At 35.5% G+C, this 23,131-nt stretch overlaps 1 protein-coding gene across 1 annotated transcript in view; it reads right to left on the bottom strand.

Moving 5' to 3' along the window:
- Window positions 1-519: 519 nt before the first annotated feature.
- Window positions 520-23,131, bottom strand: part of DMGDH (dimethylglycine dehydrogenase) — a 47,307-nt gene continuing 24,695 nt past the window's right edge. Inside the window, exons 10-16 of the mRNA XM_038170073.2 lie at window positions 22,065-22,230; window positions 18,978-19,108; window positions 16,111-16,328; window positions 15,083-15,240; window positions 13,943-14,002; window positions 1,923-2,057; window positions 520-1,152 (exon numbers count right to left, since the gene is read on the bottom strand). Coding sequence (XP_038026001.1) covers window positions 937-1,152; window positions 1,923-2,057; window positions 13,943-14,002; window positions 15,083-15,240; window positions 16,111-16,328; window positions 18,978-19,108; window positions 22,065-22,230 — 1,084 coding nt within the window. The 3' untranslated portion in view covers window positions 520-936. The remainder of the gene's footprint in view (window positions 1,153-1,922; window positions 2,058-13,942; window positions 14,003-15,082; window positions 15,241-16,110; window positions 16,329-18,977; window positions 19,109-22,064; window positions 22,231-23,131) is intronic.

Raw genomic sequence — 23,131 nt, 5'->3', positions numbered from 1 at the left:
TTATAAGTCAGAAATTGCTGTATTGTTGTGATTCAAAAGAATTTTTGAACATATTATGGAATTCAGAAGTGTTTTTTAATATTCCAGTGTGTTTCCATTGTTTAGTTTATTTCAATCATGCTTTTATGGGCTATCAAGTATTTAACACTGAAAAAAAGCTCCTCTGCTGTGGATTTAATTGAAATTTTCCATTGTTAATATTTTTGTCTAAAAACATATGGTTCTAACTACTGTTCCATCTATAATTAACAGGAAAAGGAGGAACAAAAGTTCTTCAGTGTCACTATTAACTCTTCAGATTTAGACCAGTAAATCCATGAGACAATAGTTTAAATTCTTTTCAAAGATTGAGCAATAACATCCTTTTTGTTGTAGAATATTACATGTAATCTACCAGCTAATCTGTATAAAATAATGAAGAACAGACCTCTTGCAGCTGTTTCATTAGAAAGAACTAGATTTTCATCTGTGAGGATTTCCACTAGGATGATATACTGAAAAAATAAAATAGCAGTTCAGTTTGCCTTTAATATTGCCTTTATTATTTTTTAACGATGGATTGGATATATTTCAGTTCTTTAGGGAGCATTTGCTATTGGCCAATACCAAGAACAAATTTCTCCCCTATATTAATTTAGATCTGCCAGTCTATGAGCAAGCTGAATCAAGGATCTTACTTACTCCCAGCCACTTCTTGCTCACAAGTGTTACTGAGAAGGGTCAACATATTGGGTTCATTAACTGTGCTCAGATCTCCGATGTGAACAACCCATACAAGGAAGCAAGGTGGCAACACAATCAAATTTCTCACTGATGAATGGAAATGAGGATCTTGTGTTCAGCAATTAATGAATCTGAATAATTTGATTCTCTTAATTTCATGCATATAAATGAAACTATCTCCCACTGCACAATTTCCTGTATCCTCATCTGTGTTTATATTTTGGGACTTTCACCCTTTCTCTGAAGGCGCATTCTTGTTGGTTCAGTCAGCACCAGTGGCTCTTGTATAACAGTTGCTGAGTAATTTTTCCCTAAAAGTTCAACTTCCAATTTCTGTCCAACTTTGCTGAGTTCTGTGGGAACATATGCAAAAGCCAGACTTCGCTGGGCACTGAAACTGAAACTTCCAGATGTGGTGTTGCCAATAACCTGGAAGAAATTAATAAAATAAAATAAAATAAAATAAAATAAAATAAAATAAAATAAAATAAAATAAAATAATAAAAAGTGAATGCATGTTGAAAATAAGCATTAAACCTTTTTTTTTTTTTTCCTTTTTTTTTTTTTAAAAAAAAAAAAGCTATACACCTCAGATACTAATTTTGGATTATACACAATACACATCAAGTAAGTTTCAAGTGCATCACACAGTTCATAACATTCTCAGTGGGTGGCTTCACCTTAAACTGGGTAGATTTTGCTCCCTGAAAAAACAGTCTGTTCCTATTTTATTCAGTTAAGTTTTAACTGAGAACAAAAACTGTACATGTATGTGTGTATATATATATATATAATGTTTTATAGATATATAAATTATATAAATAATATAACTGCTAATAAGTGCTTCAACATGTAATATGAGCTGAACTGCAGAGGCTTAAACTTCACTGCTTTTTTTTTTTTTTTATGCAAATTTCAAAAATTATCTTAGGACAATTGTGAATTTACAAGAAGACTTAGTGGATGATGTAGTACTTTAGTCTAACTCCAGTTTCTATGGTAGTATTCCACATTTTCACTACAGAAATGTACAGTTAGTCTTTGCTTCCTGCTTAATGATTAGAAAATGGTATCATACCTTCAAAGTGTTCTGTGACAGTAAAACAAAAATACTATATTCACACTTGAAACACAAAGTTAGATTCTGTTCATGAGGAATTAACTTTAGTTTCTTGTAACATGATCTATATAGTCCTTACCTTCCCATTATGCCACACACTTTCATTTCCCTCTGGATCAACATCATCTGTTTCCAGGGTGAGATATACCAGTCGTCGTTTGAGCCCCTTTTCTTTAATCTGCTTCAGTGTTTGCTTTCCTATAAAGTCTGCTGGCTGAAAAAATAGCAGATAATAATGATATTTAGATTATTCAGGTTATGCAAAAAGGTTAGAGAGAAAAATATTTGTGTTCATTTGTTTTCCTAGTATTTATTTATTCTGAATGAAATGCAGGTTAAATCAAAGTTTTGATGTATATTGTATCTTTTATCTTGATACTTTATACTGATATATTGTATCTTGGTAATTTCATTCAGTTTTTCTAGAGCTTAGGCTTTTCAGTATTCATAATTTCAAATATAGTAGGAACACATACATAGGAAGATGTGTGCCCAGCTAAAGTGGTGAGCCAGAAGACTCACAAAGAGTTTAATTTCAGTTTCTATTAAATAAATGGGATTCCAATATGAATATCCTATAGCATTGGCTTCCCTCTGTGGACACTCACCCATTTCAATGCTATGAGCAACCACATCAGTAGCTTGGTACTAGTTTGCTTTGGTGTCTCAGTGGCAGGGTGCAGAGCTGGCAGCTTTCTCCATGTTCTTGTTTTAAGCTATGTTTTCTTCCCCATAGGCACCATTTTATGGGATAACAAAGAACATTAGATACAGAATAACACTGTCATTTGGAGTTCCCTTTTCCATCTTGCCTAAGAAGACACAAGTACATTTCTAGCAGCAGACAGCGAAAACATGTGACAAGTACTGGGGTTGCCATCTGTAAAGCTTGGAATCCCAAAGGATGTATGTGACAGTATTCACTGTATGTGATGATGTTGAGCTGGCTGAGCTAGCCTGATTCTACAGCCCAGATCACAGATATGAGCTTGTTTTGCCTGCCAGTAGCTGTGAAACTGACTTGCCTCACACTGCTGTCTCCTAGGTCTTAGATGTAACTTCCTTACTTGGTTGGCTGGAAACAAAGTGGAAAAACAAGCTGTAGAAAGAATTGTTAGAAAATTGGTGGTCCTGGACAGAATGCTTCAAGAGCCAAAAGAAAGCCCCTTTCAATGATGCTGACAGTTCAGACAGAGGATGAAATAGTAATTAGACTGGATCTGTGCAGGAAATATGAGGAAGAGTGTGTTATAAATTCTGCCTTTTTTTTTTTTTTTTCCATTATTTTTTTAATTTAAAGGCATAGATCAGACAGAACAAAAGACTTGCATTCAACTAATTTGCCAGATCCACATCATCCTGGCCTGTGGGCAAGAAAAATAATAGCAGTTACAAGTTCATCTAGCTTTACAGCCTTTGCTGAGAAGATGAGTAACAGTGAAAGCTATTTTAAGGCACATGGTCCTAGGTCAATGTGACAGTTCTTGTAGCAGGATTTCTGAAGCAGGATTTCTAGTCATTTGACGAGTGCTTAGGAGAAGGAAGGGAAATATTGTTGAAGATAAAATGTTATTTCTGGTAACGTACTTTAACTTCTGTAGAGAATTATACCACTTAGATCTATCCTAGAACTATATTTGAAATACATTTGTAGTTAGTGCTCTGTTTATGGAGAGAAGTTCAAAATAAATAGTTCTAAAGTGCTGTACTCTGAGAATTTGTCATTGTCGCTCCTTATGCGTCAGCACTGAATCATTATTTTGCAGTAATAACAGAACTACAAGTACAACCTATTGTACTTGGAATACAGTATTACACAGTTGGAATGTGTTCTTATTACTGTACATCTTGTTCACATTCACATACGTCTGCGTATAGGCTCTGAAGAAACTATTAATGCACTGATAAATTTTGAAAGACTGGACTATGCAAGCAATTGTACAAAACAACTGATGTCATGAACCAGCTAAGGACAAGTTAGACTGAAAATCATTGTGGATCAACTGAAGATAAAGACTTGTGCCCCGTTTTGGGGAAAGGCAGCATGTAATACAGACCACATCAGAAAAAGACAGGACTGTGAGGATTGACTTGTGAACTCTCAAGATGTGTTGGAAAAATACAAAGCAAGGATCTCAAATCAGACAATAAGTAGTTACTGGGTAGTTCCTTGTCACTTTTCATAGAATTGTTTTTGTGTTACACAGGAATATTTATGACAGGAATAACCTACAAGTAGAAACACAAGTGAGATGGTATACCACAGCATGACACACAGACTAATATGCTTCGCATGAGACAGAGAGATACCTAAGAAGCAAATATACTACAGGTGAAGTTCACACTGAATCAACCCCTTCCTGAACATGCCAATGTAGTGTTTGTTGATTAGTCTCAAGGAATCTAACCGTGGAACTAAACACAAGTATTCAAATAAAATGGCCTGTGACCTAGGGCCTCCACCTGCTGAACCAGGAGAGGATAGGTCTCCCTTCAGCCTCACATCCTATTTACCAACCCAGTGTGGATGTTATGGCTGGCACATTAAGGCCATCTAAAATGGCAGTAGGAATGTCTTTAAATCCCCATCCATAGGTCTGTTAGTAGTATCAGAGTGATGTCATACAGGACTCTAAGAACTAGTTTCTGACTGTATTTTTATGCTAGATTAATTAATTAAAAGAATTAAATTATTCTAATTTATGCACTTTTTCTCTACTGAGTCACCCTGCAGTTTTCCAAAAGCAAAAAGAATTGTAACCCACAACTTTGGGAATGCAGTATCACATAGTATTGACATAGCTCTGTACTGACAGCATGGCTTCTTTTTTGTGGAGTATTCAGGTACTTGTAAATGCAAGGACGTAGAGAGAGATGAAAAGCCTTCAAAACATGTATCATTTTCGTGTTTTTTTTTTTTTTTTTTTGTGTGTGTGTGTGTGTGTTTTCTTTTTTTAATTCAAAGTTTTTTGTTAATTTTTACCTCTGTAATTTCCTATTTACAAATGAAAAAATACTTTCTATAAAGGCTAATGCATCAATCATAATCAGAGCCTTGAGTATGACCTTGTAGCATATGAGCGCTGCTTTAATGGGTCATTTGAAATTAAGTGTATAGATGTCAGTTAACTCCTGTTAATCTACTTGGAACCTTGAGATTGACAGCAAATAAATAAATAAATCTGACTTTCATTCATTGATTACCTTTTAGGTATGGAAACAATTACGGAAAATTCTAAGCACCTTGCTGGTTTTACAGTTTTCATATTTCTGGAACATTCTTTGCCTATTCATTGCAGATAAAAAACGAAATTCTTGCCCAGAATGATTTCTGCTGGGACAGGCTTTTGACCCAGAGCACTGTGTAGTTCTTATGCTACCTGGAGATGGATCTAGGGGCTTACATGCAATGGGCTTTTTCTGTGTGGATTTATATTCCTTAAAGTTTAAAAAATTTCTTGTCTTTTTAGAATTCAGACCTGCAAAAATAACCCAGAGGTAACCTAGAATTCAGACTTTGCAAAATACATACACACCCACATCCACCCAGTCTGCAAAAATGAGTATATAAATATGTATATATATGTGTATATATATGTATGTATATAAAATGAGTATATAAATGTGTATATACATACATCAACATACACTTATATGAACATTATATCAACATAGCTAAAAATCTATGACTGGCATCAGTGTGTATAATACATATATATATGTATATATATATCTATATCTATGTGTATATATATCTATGTAAATATATACACACACTCACACATACATTTTTAAAACATTTAAAACAACCTCTTCAGAAATTACAGCTATATGAATACGACTAAATCACTCTTCTTATTCTACAGTTTGTGGGTATCCACATCAATTGTACTGACCACATTTCCACCATTATTCATTTCTGATTTATGAGTAAGTCTGTGTGTATGTGTGTGTGCATGAGGTTGTTCATTCCAATCCAAACAGCATTTTGGAAACTGATTCATTCAAACTCATAGTGTCTATTCTTGGTAACTGCTTCCTGTTTCTAGAAGAAAAATAGTCAGTCTGTTTCTATTTCTTTTAGGTTGTCACACTAAACATAATGCAAGATGAAATCCCATTCAAAACAGCATAAATCACTAATAGGAATATTCTGAAAAAAGAAAAAGAAAAAGAAAAAGAAAAAGAAAAAGAAAAAGAAAAAGAAAAAGAAAAAGAAAAAGAAAAAGAAAAAGAAAAAGAAAAAGAAAAAGAAAAAGAAAAAGAAAAAGAAAAAGAAAAAGAAAGAGAAAGAGAAAAAGAAAAAGAAAAAGAAAGAAAGAATAAAACAACAGAAACAAAGAACAGAAACAAAGGGAAACACCAAACAATTCCAACGTCAAGTGTCAAGCTCCTATTGTTCCTATACAATCACTTGACATGGAGAAACAATACAAAACTTTTACAGCGCAGAATAATGAGAGTCTCATTAAGCTAAGCCTAAAACACAGAAGAATTTTCATTATCTTGGCATGAGTTCCCAAAGCACTAAGATGGAGCAGATGTAACGTTTTTCACAGTAAGTAAAAACACTTTTTAGAAGCAAGAAAAGGACAACATTTATGGCTTAGGTGTATGATTTTTGAGTGCATTTTGACAGAAGCAAAAAAGAAGGGTTGTGCTTTTTACTTTATGCACTGGTATTAAGAGAAAATTGTTTCACAAAGACAAATCAGTTAAGATTTTCAAATAGCATATAGCTTCAGGAAGCCCATGGATTATCTCGTCTATTACCATATCAAAGATATATTTTTGCCTTACCCTTCTCATCAGGCTTTCATCTTGTAACAGTTACTAGCACAAGATAAAACCACTTTTTTTTTTTTTTTTTTAAGACATTAGGAGACATTAACCAATTAGGTGATTTGAGGCACGGTGTTATATCCTGAAAAGTTTAATGTACTTCAAATGTGTTTCAAATGTGCTTGATTTACAAGGCATACAGATACTGTTTCTAATTCTTCATTAAAATCTCTTGTTTCTTGCGGGATGTAAAAAATATAAATTACCTATAAAGCTTTCAATTTTCTTTTTTAAATTGTGCAGCTTAGTAGAATTAAGTGTGGGTTTCTAGGAAAACAAATGTCATATCCCTTCAACATTAATTGGAAGGAAAGATATGCAAATCTCTTTTAATAACAAAGTATTGTAATGTATTTGGTATCCTGCTTATGAATGTGGGCTTAAAGCCAAATTATGTACACAAAGCCACCCAACTGAGTTAGGCAGCACCAACAGCTGCTGCAATCTGCTATAACCATTGCATTACGACACACCGGAGACAGCATTAATGCAATATTTTGAAATTAATTATTTTTACTTGGATGCTCTTGAATTATTTCAGGGTATCACTCCAAATGATATCACAGGGTGACAACTGAGGATCATTTTACTCCACAGGTAGCAAATATTTGATAATTTTATTTTTCTGCAGCAAACCAAAGCTGCAGTTTACACTACACAAAACAGTTTTCAAAGGCATTTATGGACAGTCAGTATGTATGGCACCTGCATCTTTCATTCAATCTGTCTAAGTCCTCCTTGTATGCAAATGACCAGCTCTAAGAAATTGATATGAAATAAACTGCTGATAAAATGTTGAATTATTTTGGCTCACAATTTCTAGCTCAGTGGGTGTCTATTGTGTTATGTAATCCAATGAACACAGTGGGAGTGACCTAGGAGTGGATTTTATACAGTCAACAAAATCACCGCAGATATTTTTCCACTGTATTTCATGCTCTGTGTAAATTAATGGGATAAATCTTCTGTTTTCATGACCCTCTGTACACCAGATGAAGTAACAATAGAATATGATAGAGTATTATATAGAGTATTCCACACCTAAATCTTAATTTGAATAGGGACAGGATTTGGGTGGAAAGGTACATTGAACAAAAGTTATAGGCATAATAAACATAGAGGGAAAGAGAGAGAGGAAAAAATAGATAAATAAAGGTGTCCTCCTCAAATACACTGGGTCTAGTACCTCTTAACTGTCACTGTTCTTTTTCATAGCTTTCTGCCTTTCCCCAACCACATTATCCCAACTTAAGTAAAATCTCTTTCTTCTCCCCTCTCTCATTTTCTTGCTTGGAGAAGAGGTGGCACAAAACACTGCCTTATTCCAGGTTTTGTCAGCGATCACTACTATGTTCATTCCTCTCTGAACAGGAAGGATGTGAGTCAGAGTAAGGGAAGGATGGACAGACATTTACAATAAGGGGGAATTAACAGAAGCTGTAGCAGGTGGGCCTGTCCAGCACTGAAGGGCTGGAGCTGTGCTCCCTGCACAGTCAGTCAGCAAATATTAGGCATTCCAAAAATCAAGACTGCATTATATGCTTTATACTGCAAGAAGAAGCAAGAAGATAAAAATCAATCACCTACTATGATCTTCCAAATACGCTTCCCATTTTGAAGTCAGTGGTTATTTAAATAAAACAAAATTCAATTAAAAATTGGAAGCAGATGCAAATGGCTAAAAGAGGTTGTTTTTCTGGCAACCCCTTTTCACTCCTTGCCTCCAACCCTTTGAAACCTACAAGTCTCCTGCAGGTGAAAGGTTTTGATCTCATACCACTGATTAACAGTGCTACAAGCTACATGATATAAGTGTAGAGTCAGAAAGTAGTACCAGATCATAATAGCATTTTGCACTCATGATGATATAAATGACCATGTATGCATCAATGCTGCAGAGAATCAGAGCCAGCATGTATGTCTTACTTTCTTCCAGTTCAACAATTTTGGTTGTTCTTTCTCAAAACTGCACTTGTAAAATGATGAAAATAACTTTTTTTCCTAGAAATATCCATTGTTCTTTGCTTTACTAAAGCAGAACACCGCTCTTTAAACGGTGGTAACACAAAGACTTAGACTGGCACAACTGAGGGGCAGTTCTGGGAGAGTGGAAAGGAGGGAGACAAAACAACTGGAAAGAGGAGGGCATGAACATGTAAGATTGAACTTGCTACTTGAATTTGACAAAGGAATAAAATGATGGTGGCACAATTTAAAGCTGTTTATCTTAGTTTCCCATGGGATAACAAGTCCTGTGTAGTTGTGCTGGAACGTAGGTCAATGTTCAAGGACGGTATCTTTGATTTACAGTCATTCACCATCTGCATTCTGCTGGGCATGTCACTCAACTTCTATTCATAAAAAATAAGGAAGTAATTAAACATTCACGTGCCCAATAGGTGTAAACATAAAAGCCACCATAGAAATTCAATGCAAAAGTCAGAAGAGATAGACACTTTTTGTCTTAGAAGCATTGTTTGACATCTAAATGCAGGCATTTACTGTGCAGGCTTGGTAGAGATGAGACAGAAATAGTGAGAAGTCAACAGGGAAAGAAGCTGAAATGAAGCACAAGGCTAAAACAAATAGAAAGAAAGGAAGTAAGGAAGGAAGCTCTGGTATAGTGGGCCTAAGAAAAGAAAACGCGAAGGGAAGGAGATTGTGGGTAATATATAATCTGGTAGAAATACTACTACTACTACTACTACTACTACTACTACTACTACTACTACTACTACTAATAATAATAATAATAATAATAATAATAATAATAATAATAATAATAATAATAAAAGGTGAATCACAGAATCGTAATATCATTAGGGTTGGAAAAGACCTTCAAGATCATCTGGTACAACCATCACCCTACTGCCATTGTCACCCACTAAGCCATGTCCATAAACACCATGTCCAACCTTCCCTTGAACACCCCCAGGGACGGTGACTCCACCACCTCCCTGGGCAACCTGTCCCAGTGCCTGACTGCTCTTTCTGAGCAGAAATGTCTCCTCATTTCCCACCTGAACCTCTTCTGGTGCAACTTGAGGCCATTCCCTCTAGTCCTATCTCTAGTTACCTGTGAGAAGAGGCCGACCTCCAGCTCCCCACACCTTCCTTTCAGGGAGTTGCAGAGAACAATAAGGTCTCTCCTGAGCCTCCTCTTCTCCAAACTAAACAACCCCAGTACTCTCAGCTGCTCTTCATAGGATTTGTGTTTCAGGCCCTTTACCAGGCCTTCACCAGGACCCGGCTCTTAGCCATGTTGAACCTCATCCCATTGGCCTCTGCCCATCAACCCAACCTGCCCAGGTCCCTCTGTAGGGCCTTCCCACTCTCCAGCAGATCAACACTTCCCCCTGTCTTGGTTTCATCTGCAAACTTACTGAGGGTGCACTCAATTCCCTCATCCAAAACATCAATAAAGTTATTAAAGGGGATGGGGCACAACACCGAAAAAATAAATTGCCCCAGTAAATAAACAGGACTTCAGTAAAGAAACACTGTCTGACAAAGGTATTCCTACTAGCGTAAAACAAATGCTACATATTAGCTAACCTCTCGCACTGAATGAAGCCTGGAAGAATACATTAGGACGGAATCCAAAGGGTTTTTCCGTCATCTGCTGCATTTCCCTCCCAGTGAGCTGTTGCTGAAGACAGTGCCCAGAAGATGGCAGTCTTGTACATAGCACAGCAAATAATAGAAAAACAAATCAAAATAAAACAAAAAAAAAGAACAAACAAAAAACAATTAAATATGGAATTTTGTAGCAGTATACTCCTGAAGATTGTTGTCACTACTGGATTCACGTGGAAAATCATTCTGAAAGAGTCCCTTGTTTTTCACTCTAACATTAAGTTTATTGGGTCCTCTATGCACAATAGAAAATCAGGCTGTTTTAAGAATAAGCTACTAACAATCAGCCACTTGAGAAAATTGTAAATGCTCGCAGATTTTTAAGACACAAGCATATTCTGAAAAGACGAAGGAAATATTTTATTTCTGTATGTCAGTAGTGAACATAACAATCAGTTAGAACTTTGAAGTATGGTAAGAAAATATTTTCTAACATAAGGATGGTGAATTGTTAGACTAGACTGCCCAGGGAGACTATATTACCTTCAGGACTGGGAGGTCTCTTTAATTTTACACACAAAATTTTATACATACAGCAAGGTAAACAAAGGGTGAGACTCTGGAATTAACATTTGGTAATTGTTCATATTTTCTACGGTATTTGACAAAAGAGTTACATTTAAACCATGATTTTGAGAAATAAAAAGCATTTAGAGATGATATACCACCTGAACCATACAAAGCTGAAAATGTCAGGTGGAACTAAAGTGGTAGCCTGTTATACGAAGCAAAGAGTTGCAACTTTTTCTTTTCTAAAGATGTCCTGTGAATTTCTTGCCACAAAGTCAATTAGGACCCTACAGAATATTTAGTAGCAGTGCTTATTCATGAGAAGAAATATTAGTGAGTGAGGCTATCTAAGAACATTTAGTAAAACAAGATGAATAAAAAGATAACAGGTATTAAAAAAAAATCCCACCCCTGAAACAGGAAGATTTTCTTAAGAATTTACAAAGATGACATGCACACTAAATTGGAAATCCTACTACCATAGGATTTAATCACAGTCCATTCTGCTCATCTGAGGAAGCAGCTAACACCAACAGAAGAAAGAAGGAGTACTAAACAGAAGCCAGAGGAAGATACATAGAACAATACTATCTTTCTAGTCTGAATTGATAAAATGAAACTTGCCACAGAAATCTTGAGAACAGGTTTATTTGCTGTTGTGCTATAATAGATTGTGAAGAAAAAAAAAATCAACTTAAGCTTTGAAGATTTTTTCCCCACTACTCATCACAAATAAAATTACTAGTCTATATGTACCTGAAGATGATGTATACACTAAGACATTTACACACAGAGAAATATGAGAATTTTATGGGGAATTTACATCTCTTCATATTTATTTGCCAGACATTTGAATGTTCTTTTGTGGAAATTAAAATATTTCTGATTGTATTACCTTCATTGTCATTTGGTGGTTCATTCACTTTCATCTGTTTATGAGCTGTTTACATTTTCCATGACATACCACTCAAGATTCACGCATATTGAAGTTAAGTCTTTCTGCCCATTTTGTGAGCTATTTCAGCTACTTGTTGCACAGTAAGAAGCACTCTGTAATAATTAGCTGAATAGTTTATTTTTGTTTTAATTTGCGCAGAAATAAACCCTCTCCAGTTGGGGGTGAATGGTTAAAGGAATAATCCCTGTCAGAAATTTCCAGCAGAACAAGAATGCAAACAGAAGGATTTGTTGCTTATCTCATGGACTTTTTGGAAAAGAGTTTCCTTGACAATAGGAACAGGTGATAATGGGAGGTCTATGCCATGCCAAATGGACACCAAACCAGATGCAGAGAATTGTAACTAAAAATGGGACTCACAACCCCAAGCTGCCAAGAAGCAGAGTAAACAATCTCACATGGTGCTTCATGCTACAGTGTTTAGATTGCTTCCAATATCTGAGTTAACTCAGGTACCTCCGCAGTGTCAACATACAGTCACAACTGCCCTCTTCTCTCAGTCAGTAAACAAACATTGATTATTTCTTTCTTCACATTAGTTCAAAAAAAAAAAAAAAAAAAAAAAAAAAAAAAAACTGGCAAATGTTTTAGGCTGACATTCTGCATCTGTGCTAGAGGTTCACTTCACATGTATTTGTCTACCATGAATAGCCATGCAGAGAAGAGTGCAGAGCAGTAAAGAAAGAATTGCTTCATGCACATTAGTGCCTTTGCATGTTCTGCATGGGCATTTTGGCAAATAAACTTCTCCTGTATATGGCTGCTTTCCTATCTATACTTAAAACAAAACAAAACAACCAAACAAACAACCAAATAAAAATAGGCATATCAAATGGAAGTAGAAAGAAAAACAAGAAACAATAACATTATTTTCCATTTCATCTCTCTGCTAATGCTTTCCTCAAGATGGGGAAGTCCTTGGTGATTAAATAAAACATTAACCTAACAGACAAGACTTCATATTTCCTTTGCATAGGACACTTCCTCTGACCAGGGCAAAATTACACAAACCAATGGAGACAGCTGTAGCTTGACTACATGTAGGAAGGGCCACTGTCATCCATTCCAGTGGATAAGCTCCATAATTGGGCAGGAATAACTTCAGAACTTGTATTTCATGCTAGAGCACACACTGATGTTAGACTGGGGTAAGAATGGATATTTCATCAACCCTGCATTAAAGCAATCATGATTTAACACATATGGAGAGGTTTAACAGTTTGAGAGAAAAAGCATGTTCCTATGTTTGTTCCTCTTATAACCAGTACACTCATCTCATATAGACAAAAGCACCTTTTTATGTTTAACTTGAGCCTGTAACTCTTGCCTACCCAAAGATAAAGATTTATAGCTTATATGGAGCTGTTACTTAAAAGTTTGGGATTATTTTTATCAGTTCCACAGTGCCTCCATATGACATAATAAAAATAATCAAGTGTCATATATTATCTGATTTTTTATCCTTTTCAGATATAAAAATTGAAAATTGAGTTGCTAATAAAGGAAGATAAGATAATATGTTTTCACTTTTATCACACATTTAAATTCAACTAGTCTCATTCTCTGGAATTCAAATCAGACAGTAACAATTTACAATTGAGGATCACTTCAGAAATTCTGTCAAGAACTACATTTTTTTACCAAAATGAGATCTTATATTTGACTCAAATTTGAGTTGTCAGTCAGCAGTTCTTCTGAAAAATCCAAAAACTCTACCGAAGTGATAGACAGAGATAAAGGTGCTATAGAAAACTCCTTTAACAAGACTAAGTAAGTCAAATGTTTTCATAATATGAACAGGTTTGTTCAGCTTTTATATGGACAATATGTGCTTGCAAAAGCACATAAAAAATTTATCTAGAAAAATAAACGACACTCGAGTTATTTTTGATATTGATTTAAATTAAATTAAATTAATTACTTAAATTTATTACTTGCAAATTTCTGATCTAAGATATAATTTTGTTACCAAGAAGCATGTAAATATGCATATATTAAAGATACTTCATAATTATTCTTGAATAATGTGAAAATAGTTGGTCAGTTTGCTTTCTAATACCTATTCTATTCTACAGATAATTACATTTTTCTTTTTATACACTTAATATAACCTTGTACATAATGGAACACTTTAAAAATCATAGGACATATACCTTGTTTAGCTTTACAAAATATTCCAGTCCAGCTTCCAAGGGATTTGTGTCACAGTTCATCTGTTAAAAAAAAAGAAAAGGCCATCTATACATGAGGGACTGAGGGACTGTCACAGGTTTTACTTTCATTACTACTATTACTATTACTATTACTATTACTATTACTATTACTATTACTATATGAAATCTTCTTTTTACTCCTGGGTCAATGTCATCTACACTACTGATGTGCAGCCTCCATTTGAATACATCATAATTTTTTTATATGTGACTTGAAGCAGAATATTTGCTATTATCCTTAATATAAAGCATAGATCTGTAAATCTTTCACTTAACTTTCAGTATGCAAAGTAATACACACTTTAGTAAGAAACAAGACTTTGGAACCTGCAGAAGCTTGAATAACTGAGGTATAAACATTAACTGTAACACACAAAAATGCCTTATCTGGAGATGAAAATAAAATACAATGCCAGCTTTTTTTATCACTTTCCCATCAAGGGGAAGAGGGACATATGGTTTGTTAGGCAGCAAGAATGAAAGCGGTTATACATGGACAAAGGGAAAGGATTCCCAAATGTCCAGCATTTCACCTTTGTGAGTTCTTTCCTTTCCAAAGAATTAGAAAAAAAAATCAGGTAAGCGGAAATTATAATGATTTTCCACAAATTCTCTAGCTCCCCTGAGTAGTTCTTTACTGTGAATGAGCAAATTCAGCAGAAAGAAGCTAATGAGAAATGAAAAAGTTCCAAACACATTAGGAAGTAAAAATAATTGGCCTCCCATGACATAGTTACTACAAAAATAAAATGTTTTCAGAACCTATCGGCCAAACCTTTGATTTCAGAAGACTAGAGCTCAGCAAAACCCTCATAATTTTGCACAAGATACAAAAACATCATTAAATCAGCATGTGTCTCTTTGCCAGTAAAGAAATGTTGTGTAGTAGTTATATTTATTTAGAAAAGACATCGTTCAGAATAACAGAGTTTTCGCCTGTTCAAAGTAAATTTTATTTTCATGCTAAACTTAGAAACTGGAACAAATACTATCTTTGTTAAGTCTAACTATAAGATGTATAGTCATAATGAAATAAAGAAAATAAACAAAGATAATAATTAAAAAGTTTTATTTCCTGACCTCTGCCCCCCAGGCTCGGAAGCCCTTTTCTAGCCTTAAAGCATTCAGAGCATATGTTCCAAAGTTGTCAATTCCCTCTTTTTGGCCAGCTTCCATGATTGCACTGTAAAGAGCTACAGAGTCTTCTTTTCTATGATACAGCTCCCAGCCCAATTCACCTGTTTGACAAACAAGACTAGCAGTTTAATCAACTCAACAATGAAACAATCCTAATAAATGCAGTCTCTTCATTGGTAAAAGTGGGGATCACTGCTGTGTTAATTCACATTAGAGGTCAATTCTGCAATCATATAGAAAGTCAAATTCCCTGCAAGAACTACAAGAGTAGTTCTTGCCCCAGATCTTAAGCGGAGGTACTATTTTTCTAATTTAAACTGTAACTGAAACTGTAACACGGAAGGGGAAGGTATAGAAAGGGAACAATAAAATATAACTGGTAAGGGAAGGTCATGTAGTGAACTCACAATTAGCAATGAAGTTCAAAGGCATTACAAGCAGGTGATGAGTTGGCAAGCGAAGAGCAAATGTAACTGAGTGTAAATAAGAATAAAGTGAGTGTGTTTCATCACTTCAGCTGCTTCAGAATGCCCTGAATTCAGTTCATTGAAGTAGAGATGGAAATAAAAAGAAATAAAAACTAACTGAGAAAAACAAATACTCAGCACTTCAGTGTTACATTTTGAAAGCACTTGACAAACAATAATATACGGTAATCCAAAAACAATTCCTGACGTTGGTTTTGCAGCAAATACCACAGAGGTTATCAGAACTGGCCTTTTGTTCTGTAAAATAAATATTTACACCATAGGGTATTCTAGAGAAGAGGGTCTTGGAAAATTTGGAACAGACCATGACCAGAACACATCTGAAAAATCAATGTACTGCATTTTCTTACACATTTAAAAATAAAGTGTGGTGCACCTACTACCTATGAATACATAATGAGATTTATTTTTCAATCTATTTTTAGCTTTAGTCTTTTTTGTCCTCTTTCCTTTTTTATTCCGTCTTTCTTCTCTATCACTTACCTGTGTATGATATCCTAATGGCAGTAACAGCAATATCAGAGAGTTTCAAATGTTTAGACTGGAGAAACTTAAATGAAACATCACTCAGATCCTCAGCTGTCAACTTCTGGAGGACCTGTCGTGCGTATGGACCTGCTACACCAAGTACTCCCATCTCATCTGTCACATTTTCTATTTCAACCTTGTATCCACCTCTCACTATCTCCTCTTCTATCCATCTGCATGTAAAACACAACATTGATGTTAATTTTATACATCAAAAATAACTGATTCATATAAACATTAAAAAGGAAATGTTTTTTTGTTACTGTCACCTTCTGTTGAGATAACCAGTATAGGAACACAGTTATCTGTGGTACAGTAATGAAAGCTGAAAATTTAAATGGGTGGAATCCCAAAATCACAGAATAGTTGAGAGTGGACAGGACCTCTGGGGGTTATCTAGTCCAATTCCTGCTTGAGCAGGGACACCCAGAACAGGCTTCCCAGAATAACATGCAGGCATCTTTTGTGTATCTCCATGGAGGCAGACTTCAAAACCTATCTGGGCCTCCTATGCTGGTGCTCTGTCACCCACACAGTAAAAAAAAAAAAACATTTGCTAATGTTTAGACAGAATCTCCTGTGTTGCAGTTTGTACCCACTGTGTCTTGTCCTGCCACTGGGCACCACCAAGAAAAGCTTGGTTCCTTCCTCTTTGCACCCTCCCTTCAGGCATTTATACATACATTGACAAGTTTTCTTATAAGTCTTCTCCTACCCAGGCTAAGCATCTCAAATCTCTCAACCTTTCTTCATAGGAGAGACGTTCCAGCCTCTTCACCATCTTTATGGCCCTTCACTGGATTCTCTCCAGAATGTCCAGGTCTCTCTTCTAATGGGGAGCCAAGAACTAGACACAGTACTCCAGGTATGGCCTCACCAGTACTGAAGGGAGGGAAATCTGCTCAACCTGCTGCCAGTATTTTGCCTACTGCAGCACAGAATACCATTAGCTTTCTTTGCTGTAAGGCACACTACTGGCTCATGTTCACCTTGGTGTCCACCAGGACCCCCAGGACTTTTCTGCCAAGCTGGTTTCCAGGTGGCTTGCCCCCAGTATTTATTGCTGCAAGAGGTTGTTCCTTCTCAGGTGCAGGAGTCTGCAGTTCTTGTTGAACATCATGAGGCTCCTGCCAGCCCATTTCATTAGACTGTTGAGGTCCCTCTGGATGGCACTACACTGAAAACACTCTGGCATATCAGTCTGGCATATCCTACCAGTTTTATGTCATCTGCAAACTTGCAGTGGGTATACTATGCCCCATCATTCAGATCATTAATGAAGAAGGTGTTATACAAGACTGGACCCAGCATTGACCCCTGGTAGGTACACCACTGGTTACTGGCCTCCAACTAGACTTTGCACCACTGACCACCACCCTCTGGGCTCAGCCATTCAGACACTTTTCAATCCACCTCCCTGTCTGCCCATCTAGCTCATACATCAACAACTTGTCTACAACGATCTTATGGGGAACAGTGTAAAAGGCCTTACTGAACTCCAAGTGGACAATACCCACCACTCTCCCCTTATCCACTAGGCTAGCCATTCCATCATAGAAACTTAACAGCTTGGACAAGCATGACTTCTTGGTTAATCCATGCTGACTACTTCTTTTCTATTTCCAAGATAAGAAAAAGACGTAATATTGTAAGACTGAACATCAATCTGTCTTTGGATTCATGTGTTAATAAAACTTGACATACAAAAAGATATAAATACAATGAAAGTAAAAAAAAATCAAGATAAATTTCTGTGTTAACAGAAATGTACAAATGGGATTGTTGCTTCCTGAATATAATATTTACAGTATTGCCAGAAAGTTTAGTTTTGAGTCTTGCTTGAATTAAATGCATCATCTGGGTACTGTCTTTCAGGAATTTTGTAAAATAAATAAAAGGAATATATTTGAAATAATATAAATTACTGTTTTGTTAAAAAGTGTTTAAAGATCTCAGGCCCAGGGGAGTACAAAATAAGATGGTAGAAATTCTTTAAAAGTAAATACATTAGGGCTACCCTTTCTTACTTGCATTTGGTTCCTGAATGTGCCAATGGTCCTACTGGGACTGTTATGAAGCAGTACATTATTCATCATATGTTAAGGCAGCAAATGTCAGTCCTTTATGTATTGATTCATTTTGAAGAACTGATTTGTCAGCAATCTCCCATAAGAATATTTTTTTTTCAGTATGTGTGTACTAACTACTAATAGCACTAGAAATGTCATTTCCAATGTGCATGTAATTGAAAAAAAAAAAAAAAACAAAAAACAGCAACAACAAATGAAAACAAGTCAAGCTGCAACTGCTTCTAGTTCCTTTATTTCTTTTATTTCACTTTGTGACCCCAGAGCCCAAAGCAGAAGACATTATCACAGTATCAGGAAGACTGTATTACCCATCTCTGCTGGCCAGGTCATTGTATCTGGGGTCATCTGTGTTAAAAGCCAATTCTCTTTTTTGCGTAAGAGAAAACACTAGAAAGGGACAACTGTGCTGTGTTCCATCATACAATGCCAAATCCAAACAAGCTCAATAACAAAACAAGAACTACTCACATTAGAGTATATTACATAACTATCAGTAAATTATTCTATCCACCTTTTTCACCAACAATTAAGCCAGTATTCAACTGATAATATTTCAGGATTCAACTTGATTGAGTTTCTAAGAAACCAAGATCAATGAATAAGTAGAATTCTCTTGAACCTAGTGCAAGGATTATTGAGCAATAATTAAGAATTTGGCACTTAATAAAAAAGGTTTCTATATTAATGTGACTGTACAGCACTATGTACTTACTGTATGAAAAATAAACTCACCTCAGATCATGGAGTTCTGATCCTGAGCCAGTTATAAGCATAAATTCTCCTGGATACAGTTGAGAGACTGTTAGTTCAGCATAAACTTTTCCTCTAGGTGTTAACATATGGCTTATATTTGTGGTACCAACCTACAAAAGACAATTATTAAGGATGCAAAGTAAAACCTTTGAATTCTTAAACATTATAAAATATATGGAAATATATATTTACTTGAAAGAATAAATTTATATGTTTTTTCTGCTGTGCCTTAATAGGAGAGGTCACATACACAATTGGCCAGGTTTAAGATTTATAGTGGAAATTTTTCTTCATAGCAAAAATGAAAATTTTGAAATGAGATAAATCAATAACTTCATAAATATTTGTTAATTTTATATTAGACAAGACATTCTCAAGAATAGATTTGCAGTGCAAACAAAATCATTTTCAGTTTGCTGATTATTAGAATAAAAAATTCTACTTGTTATTGTCATAAATAAACTTTTTCAATCATGATTAACATTTTCAGAGACAAAAAGGATAATATGTCCTTTGCTCCTTACTTAAAGAAAATAAATATTGAGCTATGATATGCTTTTGTGGCCCTGATTTATGCACATTTTTCATATTTTATGCAGTTGTTGACTATTAATCTACATCTCTGTACATTTCGGTCAGATACTGTGTAGAAATGTGATCTCTAAAGGTAAAATTTCAACAGCTACTTAGCTATGGCTACAACATGTATGCATGTTCATACAGATACCATCCATGCAAACAGAAATGTGCACCATAGCAGTTGTTCTGGTCTGATTCCAGAGACAGAATTTAATTTCTTTTAACTCATTCTGCTTTCATAAGAACCTTGTCAATCACCCAACCAGTGCCCAGATTCCAGCCAATGAGTGGAAAAAGTAAAAATATTGCAGATACTAACAGTCCTTTGCAAGGTCATGCTACATAAACACAGTTGTTGTTACACTACAGGTGCATAGTCAAATCTTCAGTCTGATGCTAGTCACACACAACCTGCTTGTGATAGAAGAGTATTTCCAGTAACTTCACTGCACTATTTTATGATGCAGACAAGCATGAATGGCACTAGAAATCAGACAGCTTAAATAATCAACTGTTGTGAAAGCTGGATTTCTAAGTTGGCTCATAAGTTGTTCATTTTGTTTGCTGTCTTTCTTTTTAGCTTCAGCAACACTTATTAAATTCCATAGAAAGCACTCACTATGTCTTCATGTTTCCTGCTTTATCTTGCTTTCCCTGCAACACATAAATATATTCAGCAAGCGTTATCCATGCCAGCTGATGACACAGTCACCTCAACTCTAACCCAAACTAGAGAAAAGACAAACATCAATCTATACTGCTATCACAAAATGAATACAGTAAAATATATGACTATATGGCAGTTCAAGTTCTCTTTTCTGCCAGACCTATGGGACACCATTCTTGTATATAGCCTTTCCATTCTGTTGGCTCTGACTTCTAAGATATCTACCTCCATGACTGTAGTCTCAGTATACTTAATGTTTCCCTATACTTACTTCCTCTGTTATCTGAAGCAAATAAACCATAATCTACAGGGAGAAAATAAATAAATAAAGGAGAAAAAAAAAAAACACAACTGTGCTAAAATGACAGAATCCCACTTCAGAAAGGAACAATCTGCTAGCTGGATGTGTATCTCTGAAGTTAGACATTCTGTGAGAGTGGTTGACAAAGGAGTAAGACAAATAGGACTCATGGAGCACTACCTGTCTGGTAGCAGGTCTGAGCCTTTATGTTCCATTGCCCTTCTCTGACACTTGCACTGTTCTGCAGCACAGTTGGAAAAGTCACAGTGCAAACTGCTGCCATTCACAATAGGTCTCCCTCCAAACCTGATGGAGTAGCACTATTAAACACCAGCGAGGCTGGCAGCAAGGCCTTGAGTTTTTTGTTTGTTTGTTTCTTTTGTTGTTTTTGCTTGTTTGTTTGTTTTTTAATTTTTTGAAACAGAAGTGCTGAGGTACTACAGGCCAGCTCCTGTTCTCACCCCTGCCATGAGAGTGGTTCCAAAGAGTGGTTATCAAGATGGTGGCAGGCACTTTGTATATATTAGTATAAATATAAATATAACAAATATAATATGTAATATAAATATATATTATATATAAATACACATAAACAAACTGAAGACTGAACTGAGGACCAAGAATCAAAAACCTGAGCTATGTTGTCAGTGTACCATTTCTGGGAAGAGGATCATATTCTGAGGATCTTGGAGCAGAGTCAGACTTGTGAAGAAAGAACAGGTGTGAGTCTGAAAGATGAAAATGCTGAATATTTGTAACCCTGCCTGCTCTAGGCAGGTAGCTATAAAACAGAGTAAGTATGAGGGGTGTAAAAAATAAGCATGAGCACATTTTAAAAAATGTTCTTTGGCCATCCAGGAAGAATACAAAATCCCTCTATGGTCAGGCAAGAGCACATGCCACTGCTATCCTCTGCTACTTAAAGCTGCCATAATGTGGCACAGTCTTAGGCAGGCAGTTCCCATGCTATTCTTAGCATGGGAGTTATTCTTGTATGGGAGTAGCATGGGAGTATTATTGTAAAATAATTACATTCCTGTGGTCCTCTTTATATCAAGATCTGAAACACTGGAAGTTCTGTCTGAACCTAAGAAAACACTTTTTTTAATGTCAAGGTGACAAAGCACTGGAATAAGTTTCCCAGGGATGTTTTGGAGTCTCCATCATTGGGGATATTGAAAAAAAAAAACATCTGGACATAGTCCTAAGTAATCGTCAAGGTGATTTGCTTTAGGTTGGACTAGATGATGAGAATGAGGTCCCTTGAGCATCAGCAACTCTATGACTCAACAATTTGTGTCAAAGGGTACTTTTTCTTGGGACTATTTTAGTACAAACTCCACTGTTTGTGCTCTTAACTGAGTAAAATGTACCTCCTGACACAGGAATTTCTCCAAAGGACCTGAGTGCCTGGTATCTGAAAGATATTATGACAATATTATGTCTCATTTTCCATTTCTGAAACAGATTTTTTTTTGTCTAAATCCTACATTAAAACAGTTATCATCATCCCATTTACCTTTGGAACAACATTTGCAAATAGATGATCCAGCAGCTTAACAGAATCAGTGCCTTTTACTTTAAACTTGCCAAATGGTGACAGGTCAATCACACCAACTTTTTCCATAACCTGTTTATACTCACGACCCACTGGGTCAAACCAATTTGTGCGACGAAAACTGGGTCTGAAACAGAGCATTATAAACATAAAACACAATTTGGCCATTTTGTGCTCTTTTCAGTAAAATGTAGTCTTCAGTTTCTTCAGTTTAAAAACCATTCAAAAGATTCAACTCTCCTAATTGTAGGTAGCTTACACAATATTTTCCTTGGACTAATATAGCTTAATTATTAAATCCTCTAACAACAGAAAAGATATGGGTTGATATTTTATCAACCACTTTGTAATAAACTGTGAACTGTTCAAATGTTGGAAGAAGTAGTAGTCTGTCATGTGTGAATTTACAGCATACTTTGTTGCTGAATCATTTATTTGTTTTTAAGGTGTCAAAGGCTTTATATCTCAACAGCAGAGTGTGTCTCCTTATTCCTTTATGAGCCTCATTTAGATTGGAACTACAGTAGCCCTGGGGAAAACATTTGCAGCATGCTCCCTGATGTAAGCATGTAGGCAGGCACAGAAAAAAAAAAAAAAAGTAGGAAGGAAGACTGAACTTCTCCTTTCCTGAGAATTATACAGACAGAAACGAGCTTTTTCATGAAAACATTATACTGCACCAAGGAAGAAAGTACGGATTTGTTTTTTGTTTTTTGTTTTTTTTTTTTTCTATTTTTTTGATAGAAAAAAAAATCTCTTTTCACAGATTTTTGAACATCTTTTTTCTATCTCGTTTTTGAGGTAGGCTGCTTTCTAACACCCGATCTCTAGAACACCTACAGGTTAACTCGATCTGTGTTTTGCAATGTCTGCATTATCAGAATGAAATGGATTCTAAACTATGGAAAAAACAATAATAGATCTACCGAACAGATATCTTTTAGCAAAAATGAACGATAAATGTAAGCTTTCCTTTAAGTTTAACTCAGCTTGCACTTGCTGACAATTTCTTAGGAAAAAAAAAAGAA

Source organism: Anas platyrhynchos, chromosome Z (assembly GCF_047663525.1).
Source record: "Anas platyrhynchos isolate ZD024472 breed Pekin duck chromosome Z, IASCAAS_PekinDuck_T2T, whole genome shotgun sequence".
NCBI classification, from domain to species: Eukaryota; Metazoa; Chordata; class Aves; order Anseriformes; family Anatidae; genus Anas; species Anas platyrhynchos.
This window is presented reverse-complemented; position numbering and strand designations above follow the sequence as displayed.